We start from the raw sequence: 12001 nt of genomic DNA, 5'->3' as shown, positions 1-12001 counted from the left end.
ATGTCCAGCATAACCACTCACTACAATAGGTGTAATGAGCTCATTACATGTTAGAGTAACAATAATTTACTTCTTTACAGTTTCACTCACCTCTATCAGCCTTGCTGTTGCCATTTGATAAATTTTGAAAGTGTATAATGTTTTGAGTTTTAGTATATGATCACTTACAACTCTCACTGTTATTCTTTCATATTAGTATGTTGGTTTGTGTTAGTTTTACACATTGTGCATGTAGTATCATTCTTTCCACTGAGAATATTTTCTAATAGTGTCAGTTACTATTCTGCAAAGTCGTCATTATACTTCAAATTCACTGAAGTTTCTTTATATCATCACTAGTTTCAGTGTTGTTTGACCATTCATAGTATGTTGAATGCTTTTTCTTGATTTCAGGAAAAAATGTGTACAACACTCTGATCAGAACAAGCATCCCTTCTGTTTATCCTACAGAATATCCCAGAATTCACGAACCATAGAATAAACAGCAGTTCACAAGATACTTTTCCAGATTGATGGATTGGTCGACATGGGCCTGTGAAATAGAACCTGTGCAGCTTTGACCTCACACCACTGGATTTTTTTACCTATGAGATCACTTTTTAGGCCTGCATTTGTGAACAGAAAATCAGCTCACTTTCTCATTTGAAGGTCAGAATCTGACCACTACACCCATCTGAACATCTTTATGGAAGAGGATGGCAAGCATGTTGAACATATGTGAACTGCTGTTTAGGTTATGGTGCATGACTTCTAAGACATTTTGGAGTATTAATCTACTTATTTCTTGTACTCAGAGGGTTAGCAGTGTATTATGGATTATATACTTATGTATATAGTGTAATGAAGCTTTTAGTTGTTATTTATATTTATTTTATTAATTTATTTTTCTAGGCTGACAATGACTTGACAGAATTGAAATCACTCTTGGAGAGCTCATCTCAAAGTCTCGTTGTAAGTACTACATTTAATAATCATTTTATGGTTATATACAGTGGTGGTATTCGGCTAGTTTGCACCTGTTTGGACGAACCGGTTGTTAAATTATTTCTAAGTAATATTTGGAATTACCATGGACATATACCATTATGTTTAACATAGGTACATATGAGAGAACTGGTTGTTAAACTTTTTGAATATCATTGCTGGTTATATATGTGAAGAAAAATGTATTAAGTTAATAGAGATTAATTCTTACAAGAATTTTAAACTCATATTTAGAATTTACTTTTATGGTAATGTATTCTGCTAACCATATGACGTAGAATTTTAAAAAAGTAATCCCTTACATTATATAATACGATTCTCAAATTCAGGCTCACTTTTTGTAACTCTGGAACAAGAAGTGTAGGTTGGAATGTTATTTACTGTAGATATTTAACATTAAAATTAGTTACAAAAATATCATTTATTTATTTTTTAATCAAAAATTCACTTTTTACTTGAGTACTTCAAGCATGCATGTGTCAAATTGGTGCTTTGTGTACAGATGTATTGGTAGTATCTCTTCAAAACTGATAATCTCGTCTGAGCATATAGAAATAATTTCATGAAAGTATGTTATCAGTAGAGGTGTGAAATTATAGCATTCACTTTTTTTTGTATTTATATAAAAATAGCATGTCATAGCATTAATTATTTGAAGAAATCGAATTTGTTACCTAAAACTGTTTTGCTGTTTTATGTGTATTTGAGAGAGGCAAATGAAAATAAGATAATAGTCTATATGTAGCCTAAATAGTAATGGATAGACCTGATCATTCTTACAATGTTCACTTGAATAACTACAAGAACTACAGTTTCAATTATGTTGCCGAAAAAAGACCTAAACTATCAAACAAAAACCATGAAACTGTAAGAAAAAAATATGCATAATTATACGTTGACAACACATTTTGCTATAACATTGTAACACTGAATGAATGTTCATTCTTAAATTCAGTGGCGATCAGCAATTATTGTAATTTAAAAATCAACAATCGAAATATTACAAAAACTGGTGCCTCCCTTTACTCCTGCCCAGAAACAATATCCATGTCCATGTCAGAGACTAGCAGAGTTTCTCTCTCTCGTTCATATGCTCTGTAGCAGACGAAAGCAAAGATCAATATTTGGCATGCACAGTTCACGGTATGCCAGACTCCACAAAAATGAAGTTCCTGGTCATGTCCTGAAGAACGAAACAAAATCTGAAAAATTTATTCAAATTGAAATTAAAAAAAAAAAAAAAGATTACACATTCTTCGAAATTGCTCGTATTTTGCTGAAAATACGATTTATCACGGTAATATTCATTTATAGAATTAATTCGCCATAATGAAACTGACTTCAAAGGATTGCAATTATGGTGAAGTGTAAAGAAAACTGTAAAAAAGGAGCAAAAGCATGCTTCTTATTTTTATCATGTTTATCATAATTGCAATATTTTCATGCCTCTTGTTATTAGTAGGAACTCTCCTCTGCAGAAATTCACGTGATATTGTTGACAGTGTCGTAATTAACAAAGAATATCACTTTTACATATATTGCAGAATGTTACATGCAAAATGCATCTTGCATTTAAATCTGAACTTTGGTTATAATAATATCTTGGATGAAATCATTTTGATGGTTGGTAATGTAAATAAGTTGAAGTTCCTGCTTATTGATGAAAAAATTGTTTCTGTTTTTAAGGAAATGAAATTTCTGTTACTTGAACAAAAATACCTGGAATATTTAGAAGATGGACGTGTATTGGACGCACTACATGTACTTCGTAATGAACTCACTCCACTTCAACACAACACAGTCAGAGTACATGAGCTGAGCAGGTGAAGAACATATTTTTTCTCCTTAGTTTATAAAAATATTCCCAATATAATATAATATTTATCTCATTTTTGGTATAGCTTTTAGTCGATAAGAAGACATGTAGCATATCTGTAATGCAACTTCAAGCAATAAGTTGAAATTAACCTTGAATAATTAATCATATTGTTTTATAGATAGCTTCTAGATATAATAATTATCATTAACTATCATGAACTACGCTTAATAGAACTTTGTCAACCTCCTCTAAAATTATAGATATAATAATTATCCATACATCTTGATAACACAACTTTTAACACTATATCACTTCGGAATATGTATTATATGTCCTTTTCGCGTTAAATTTTACCGTACCTGGTTAACATGAAAATGGCCCATAACAGGCTGAAACATGTTAACCAGGTACGGTAAAATTTAACACGAGAAAACATATAATACATATTCCAAAAAAATAATAATTTTTGTTAACTGTCATGAACAATGCTTAATAGACCTTTGTCAATCTCGTCTAAAAAGTATTTTCATTAGTTTTCTGGAACATCTCCAACCCATAGGATTATAATTTCTCATTTGCACATTTGTAGAGGGACTCTATTTTTCTTCAGATGATGTCACTTTTAATTCTTTTAAAAATATCTTCATTTTTTTATGATCAGAAAGTGTTTAGCCTTTTGTTTTCTAAAAAATTTCATCTCAACTGTGTACAATCTTTTTTCTTATTTTTTTGCTTCAGTGTCTAGATTCCATTGTCATATAAAAGAGTTGATAGAGCCAAAATGTTGTGTGTTCTTAATGTGGAAGTTTTTCGTGCAAAGGGTATTAATATGTTGTTCAGAATTCCTGAAATCCTGAATGTATTTTGACAATTTTTACTTCATTACTACAGAATGTAAGAAAGTTCACAACAATTTAAAGCTTTTTATTTACTGATGAATCATTGTTATTGTTATTATTATTATTATTATTATTATTATTATTATCATCATCATCATCATCATCATCATCATCATCATCATCATCATCATCATCATCATCATCATCATCATCATCATCATCATTTCAGTAATAATGATGAGAATAACAATAAGAGTTACAATTGACATTATTGTTATCCTTAAAATATGTTTGTGTAGTTACATGATGTGCAGTGGACGTGAAGAACTTCAAGTTCGAGCTAGTTGGGAAGGGAAGGGTTTAAAGTCTCGAACACAACTTATGGACAAGCTGCAAGAATTTCTACCTCCCTCCATAATGCTTCCTCCTCGCAGGTAAGATTGTTTCTTTTCATCTTCTATTCTTCCTTGTTCTCCTCTTTCTTTTTATATAAAATATAGTATAGAAACTTTGAATTCTCTAAAACTAGCAGTTCAGAATTTAAAATTCTTTAAAGTAAGATATAATTTACAAAAAAGAAGTTTGTTTATAAACTAAACATACTTGTTTGTTAATATGTTCTATTGAGTAACTGTTAAATTATTAATATTACAAATATGTTTTTAACACATTATACAGTGCCTTTCACATACGAGTTGGCCAGCCGGCTGGTCGACATGCCATAGCAGAGCACTGATCCAACTTGCAGCTCCACGACCTTGGCTTACTTTTGTTTGTTCCTTAGTCATACCGATGCTTGTGTCGAGTTCGGAAGTGATTAACTAAGTGTTTACATGTTACAAGTGTTTTAGATTTTGTGTTATAATAATGCCACGAGACAAATACCGTACATATTGCAACAACGGATTTTATTTACGATTTGTATGTGATTACATCATCTTGCAGGGAAATTAGATGGCGATTTTTTAACAGAATTCCCAGGTGTGCATTCTACAAGCAGAAGTGATGCGAAAGCTTGTAAATAAATTTAGGGAGACAGGTTCGATTCTCGATAAGAAGTGAAGGGTAAAGTGACGTGTGCTTGCTGAGGAGAAAGTTAGAGAATGATTAGAACATTCTCCTCAAAAACCTCCTGTGATGAGGTACGTGTTTATTTTCATTGTAATTGTAACTTATTGTGAGAATCATTACAAACTTAGTGCTTTCAGTTGCGTAGATATTTTATTCGACTGCGTGGGAGCAAGAGCTTAGGCTGTCGCAGTCAGATCCACCACACTACCAGCCAACTTGTACGTGAAAAGTACTATAAATTTTAAGCATTCAAGACCTACTATAATTAGTGATGTCACCGTATTAACATATAATGTAACTGGATTTCTCGAATTTCAAGCACATAAGCATGTCACATTAAAACGTTAAATCACAACACATTACCAACAATAAAATTTACACATTCATTCATTTATCACTTCTTCACAACTAACACATTACCAAGAATAGGTTGTGAGAAAAACATCAGTCAAAGCAGACCAGATATAAGAACACTTCGTCACTGCATCTCCAAAATCTGCTGTGTGCATTTAAACAGATTTTTCAGGAGAAATAAAAAAGCTTTATCACTTTTAATTCCCTTGATTTTCAAATCTGCTTTCGGTATAATTTCAATCATTACATGAAAAATGGTGAAATTATACCGAAAGTAGGTTTGAAAATCAAGGAAATTAAAAGTGATAACGTTTTTTTCTTTCTCCTAAAAAAATCTGTTTAAAATACACATAGCGGATTTTGGAGACACAGTGACGATTTGAGATACTATATAATGTATTAGTTATTTAGTATATTCATTCTTGATATCTGATAATCTTTTTTGCTTGTGAGAAGCAACACAGATGGCTTGATTGCATAAGTCACTGTAATAGCAGTGTGCATAATTATTATAATGTCTTCGTAGTTTTCAGCAACTATTTTTGTGTGCGTGCGCGTGGCATTACTGATATTCTATTATTTCACAGGCTACATACATTATTATGCCAGGCAGTGGAGCATCAGAAACACCAATGTCCATACCATAATACAAAAACTGAGGATGGTCTTGAGAACATCTCTTTGCTTGTAGACCATCATTGCACCAGGTAAGGAAGTGTGTATACTATGATGTCACATTAGTGTTTTTTCTTCAGTTTACACTAAACGATTTCAATTATATCACTTAACTAGTAATATTATATTATGTAACTGGAACTGCCTCAAGCACGACCATTTGCTCTTTTGGGTGCAAACTATATTCAGAACCATGCAAATCAAATTTCAATATGCAATCATCAATTTTTTTTTGTAAGTTTAATATTTTTATTATAGTACCACAGTCTACTATATACAGTCATGAAGCTTGGGGTGATTTTTTGCATTTCTCGCGATAGTTGCTAGCCGTTTGGAGTGCTGTGAGTACTATGAACAATAGACTGTGTCACTGCCATCGTGATCTAATACAGGCCGTAAAGCAGACCATGTGACTCGCTTAACCCGATCACGAAGGGCAGCGTTTCAACCATATAAATTAATTGGAATGCATAAAGAGTAACATATATTTCTCTAAAATGTAGTGTAATTGCATTGATAAAATTTAAAACAATGATTAGGAGACATTTCAGACATAATTCCTTGCGTGTTAAGATGTAATATTATTTTGTGCGAAAATTACGTTGTTCGTATGTGTAATACCTGCCTTTATTTCGATTAAATATTGCGAAATTCTTGTACATTCATCTATGCACGATTCAATATTTTTCAGTTGCACCGCACGAATATTTAGATATGTTGAAATTATAGGTTATGTTTACTGTTTCAGTTGCCCATTTCTGTCTAATTTTAGTGGTCTCCAATGCCCTGCCACTACAAATGTATGTTATGTCATATGGAAAGTATAGGTTATGTTTACTATATTTAACTTATATTCCTATATTCGCAATTATACATTATAATTAAACATAATGTCATGTATGACACCCATCACATTCTATTTGTCTGTATTTTAATATTACAATTGAGTACTGAATTATTGTATTTATCTACTCCCTAAGAGACGAAGTAACACAATCGTACGTACACTAATTTCATAGGAGTGGTATGGTAAATTTTCTGTCTACAATTAAGGAAGGCAGATGTGCTAAATTAAAATCACAATATAAATTCGTTTTTATTGAACCTCAAAATAGCTTCCATTCTAAGCTTAAAATGTTGATGCAAACAGATTATGTTAACGTGTAAAATTCTCTTCACATTAAAATAACACAGTTTTATAATTATTTCTGCAACAAGAAGTAAACGGAACTTATGGACACATTACACTAAATAAAACTTAGCAATGATATGCAATAAAGTTATAATATAATATTTCACTGAAATAGAAAACCCGAACATACATTACGGCCTGGTCTAGATCGAAAAGGCATTGACTGTGCAGTATTTCACTTTGTTGTGAAAAGTTGTGTAAACTGTGAAATGTTCGTTATCGGATGTAATAACTGTAAATGGCTAAAATACAATAATTTGAATAATAATATGGGACAAGGAGACGTTTGTGGTACTGTAAATATTGTAAGAAAAAGAGGTCAGCTTTATCCTTCTTCCGAAAGATCCAGGAAGGTGAGTTTATAAAATATAATATATACTTTATGAAAATAATATATAAACCTTATGTATTTCACATTTCAATAGTGGAAGAAAGGTGTTAATTTTTTCAAAAGAATACGATATCGAAAGTACAATACATTTTATCGTCTGCTGGGGAAAGGGTCTGTGATGAGGCGATAGTAGCGATTCTGGTGGTGAGCAACTATCTATGGATGCATATTTCAACTGTCAACGTTTGCATATTTAGTAAGTATTAAGCTTCGTGACTGTATATACTAGACTGTGATAGTACCACATACCTACGTGATTTCAATTTTTAAATTTTATTATCTATATTAATTTCGTCTATGTATTACAGAAGAGAATCTAAGAGTTTATATAAATGACTTCCATTTGAATGTAATTTTGTAATTGATTACAATCTCTTTTGTTTAATAGGGATCAGTTTCCTTGTGAAACAATACAAATCCTCAATGATCACTGTGATGAAGTATGGTTTTGTCGATTCTCACCAGATGGCCTGAAACTCGCCACAGGCTCAAAGGATACTACAGTTGTGATATGGGATGTGGATCCAGTAAGTGTAAAAGTCTTATGCTATATAGAGATAGAACTTTATGGGGAAACTTACAGTACAGTTTTTTTTTGTGATGTCAGACAACTTGGTTTGATGGGCAGATGAGTGAGTGAGCAAACAGGCAAGCATACACATTTACATAATATGTGAATACTATAGATTTTATGAAGTACTGGTACTGGATGTTTCTAACAACAAACCATATAGATCATTTCAAGATATACACATTATACAATATTTAAAATACTTTTCAGATAGTCTTTTCTAAAAGTAGATCTTTCTAGACAAGCATCTTAAAAATTGATAATTATGTGGTAGCAGGCGAAAGGTACTTCTAATACTAGGGTACTTGATTTTTCGTCATTCACCCATATGAAGCCAATTATGTAGACCAATTAACTGACAGAGTTGTGGCCCAAGGTGTGCCATAGGAGACTGGTCCACGGTACACCCATAATGATATGAGATGATGATGGAGATTTGTCGGGATGCCAGAGGGGAACAGGAGCTCCCAGAGAAAACCCATGTGTTACCTGGACCACAAGCTTGCCCAACACAAGTTTTAATTTGGGAGTATGCCAAAGATCGAACTCAGATGCACAGGATTATAAATCGAGACTAGCCACTAGACCATTGTGTCGGCTTTGTTTCTAACAATGGAAGCTGATATAAATTCCACTATATCCAAAAGTGAGAACAGTGTGAAATTTGCTTTCAGTAATCATCTTCGCTGTGCCTGTTTGGCCTTGGAAAACTATTTAAATTCTGTTCATTATCCAGATCTGCAAAGAAAATAATTTATAAAACTATTGTAAGATCAGTGGTTACATATGCTAGCGAAGCTTGGGTTTTAACAATAAATAATGAAAATATGCTAGCAGTTTGCGAAAGAAAAGTTCTGAGAAAGATATATGGTCTCCATTTTGAAAATGGTCAATTTAGAAGTAGAACAAATAAAGAACTAATGGGACTGTATGGAAAACCGAGTATAGTTTCCTTCATTAAGAAAGGCAGACTTAGATGGTTGGGACATCTTGAACGTATGCCAGAAGGCCGATTACCTAAACGGGTATTATATGGACACCCAGGAGGATTAAGGAAGAGAGGAAGACCAAGGCTGAGGTGGCTTCAGGATGTGGAGGATGATCTGCGGAGAGTTGGATGCAAGAGATGGAGACAACGGGCTCAAGATAGAGATGAATGGTTTCATGGGCTGTAGTGCTAATAATGGATGAATGAATGAATCATCTTCGCTTGTTATACTATCATTGGGAGTAATGAATTAATGCTTTAGAAGTGCCCCCACCTAAGAAATTAATTCATCAATGCTAAAATAGAAGAATCTATGAATGTTTGAGTTGACTACAACTAAAGGCATCATACATAGGCCTACATTAAAAAAAAGAAAACTAAATATGAGAGCTAAATAAAAATTTCTTTTACCAGTACATTTCAAGATTATATAAATTAGAGTGTATTACAACATATTGTCATCGTTAGTCCAATGCACAAAACAAATGCATATAATAATAATAATAATAATAATAATAATAATAATAATAATAATAATGATTTATTTAACCTGGCAGAGTTAAGGCCATACGGCCTTCTCTAACACTCGACCAGGAGTAAAAACTGCGTTACAAAAACACTACAAATTTACAAAGTACACTACAATTTTACACACAAAACTGAATAAGATAATAATAATAAAATGTAAACAACAAGTAAGAAGAAATCAGACATAATATATAACATAGAGAAAGAAAGAAAAAAAGCATAATAAAATGTGAACAGCAGGTCAAAAATAAATGAGGCATACAAAGTATAAAAATAATAAGACAATTATTTGATAATAATAATAATAATAATAATAATAATAATAATAATAATAATAATAATAATAATAATAATAATAATAATTCCCGGTTAGAGCACAGGAATTTTTCCTTAAAGGGGATTATTCCTGTGTTCGTCCATGGTCTGGAATTTAGGTTAAGTTTAGATTTAAGACCTCTCCTGGCACCACATTATCATAATCATCCTATCACATCATTGGGGTAATGTAACTCCGCCTTCCAGGCGCCCTAACCTCAGAAGTGGGTTACAACTAAGCCATGGCCAGGAGAGGAGACCAGAAATGTCGAAAAGACAACCTGGTGGCATTGGATTAAAAAAAAAAAAAAAAAAAAAAAATCAATGCAGTGAATACAGTAGAGCCCCGATTTTCCATCACCCTATTAACCGATTGGCCGATTATCCGACTGTCTTTCTCTTGCGCTCTTTTTTTTATGCTGCAGTAAAAGTATGAAGTACTGCACATTTTATTAGTACGAAAATGTTTTTCTATGGAGTGTCTTTTACAAACTTTTATACAGTGTTGTCTACTCTTCGAGGGGCCTAAATTCTATGCAAAATGCCTTCCACAGATGTCAAAGAAAAAGAATTGTGCTACGGAAAATAATGCAAGTAATTGAGAGGTTTCAGAAAAGAGAAACTGTGGTTCATCTCGCATCAAATACGAAATAGGAATTACAACTGTACACGATTTAATTAAAAACAAATATATAGTGTAATAAGTATGTAAATCTACAACATGAGACCTGTACTATTCCTATCTTTCCAAGACAGTCGTCATAAAGTGTTTCCTTGGCTCTTAAAAACCAGTTATTGAAAACCATAGGCCTACTTAAATTAGTGAACGTCTGATCCACTACGTGGCATGTTAGTATTTTTTTTAGTATTTATTTATTTAACCTGGTAGAGATAAGGCCGTCAGGCCTTCTCTGCTCCTTTACCAGGGGATTACAAGTATAATATGAAGAATAAAATTACAATTAATATTAAATTTACAATTACATTACAATAAAAATTGAAGTACGGGAAGATTACCTAATTAATGAAAGCTAGATATTTTATCATAGAAGTTAGGAACAAAGAATATTTTTGTATTTACTGAATTACAAATTGAACCTAGAATAACAAAATTCTATAGTGATGAAATTACCATATATTGAAATATTTTGTGATAGATTAAGAGAACTATTTAAAATACAAGACCACGGACGAAATTAGGAAACTGTATTATGCACTTAATTTATGAAAATATTATATGGTACAGATTATCCGATTTTTTCGATTAACCGTTCACTCCACACCCTTCATTACCACTGATAATAGAGGTTCTACTGTACCTTGAAACTGTTATAATATATGCAATTCTTGTTGAATATTGACTAGGATTCTAATATTTGTAAAGAAGTACAAGTATGTAATACATATATTTTGTTCTTTAATTTCAGCATTCATTAACTTGCAGCCATCGTAAAACACTGGAAGGTCACTCATATGGTGTAGCCTACATTGCATGGAGTCCTGACAGCACACACCTTATTGCCTGCGGTCCAGAAGACTGTCCAGAGCTCTGGATATGGAACATAGAATCAGATGAACTGCGAGTTAAGGTCTCACATTCGCCAGAAGATTCACTAACCTCATGTTCATGGCATCGTGATGGCAAGAAATTTGTTACAGGAGGGATAAGGGGGCAGTTTTACCAGTGTGTAAGTATTATTGTACACATCATCAAACCTTCAGAAAGTGCTACTCATAGAACACTGTAAATGTAATAAAACACACGTACAAGATGGGATACTAGGAGCGAAAAATCGAAATGTGTTGTTTTTTTCTAATGCCAGGCGTTTGACAATAAAGTCATTTGACCTCTTGCACTCCAATATTTTTCAATGATATTGCCATGGTCAGCCACTGAAGCATAGATCTTGATTTCTTGGTTTGTGTTGCACAATGGGCAGTTAGGGGATGGATATATTCAATTCTATGCAGGAAAACCGAAATGTAAGTATAGGTTAATAAAGCCTATGTAAGTATAGGTTAATAAAAGAAACTAGGACTACCTGGTAATAATCTGTTAATATGACTCACTAGACTTTAGGAAGTAATTATTTGTTTGGTATCATAAATTCTGGGCAAAGAATATAACTAAAAGGAATTGTAAGTAAGCCCTAAAGCTGATAAAAGTTTTAGGGCTGTTCAGGTAACTCCTCTCTTTTTGACGTCAAAGGAAGGCACAATGTGTAGATAGTGATCCTTCATGACTTACTTACTTACTTACTGGCTTTTAAGGAA

The 12001-nt window shown here is 32.5% G+C and overlaps 1 protein-coding gene across 1 annotated transcript in view; it reads left to right on the top strand.

Moving 5' to 3' along the window:
* Nucleotides 1–12001, top strand: part of LOC138703074 (WD repeat-containing protein 26) — an 80471-nt gene that overhangs the window by 49553 nt on the left and 18917 nt on the right. Inside the window, exons 3-8 of the mRNA XM_069830632.1 lie at nucleotides 892–951; nucleotides 2671–2807; nucleotides 3942–4076; nucleotides 5655–5774; nucleotides 7714–7852; nucleotides 11155–11415. Coding sequence (XP_069686733.1) covers nucleotides 892–951; nucleotides 2671–2807; nucleotides 3942–4076; nucleotides 5655–5774; nucleotides 7714–7852; nucleotides 11155–11415 — 852 coding nt within the window. The remainder of the gene's footprint in view (nucleotides 1–891; nucleotides 952–2670; nucleotides 2808–3941; nucleotides 4077–5654; nucleotides 5775–7713; nucleotides 7853–11154; nucleotides 11416–12001) is intronic.

This window comes from Periplaneta americana, chromosome 7 (genome assembly GCF_040183065.1).
Source record: "Periplaneta americana isolate PAMFEO1 chromosome 7, P.americana_PAMFEO1_priV1, whole genome shotgun sequence".
In the NCBI taxonomy this organism is placed as follows: Eukaryota; Metazoa; Arthropoda; class Insecta; order Blattodea; family Blattidae; genus Periplaneta; species Periplaneta americana.
The sequence above is the reverse complement of the archived record's forward strand: the minus strand, read 5'-3'. Positions and strand labels throughout refer to the sequence as shown.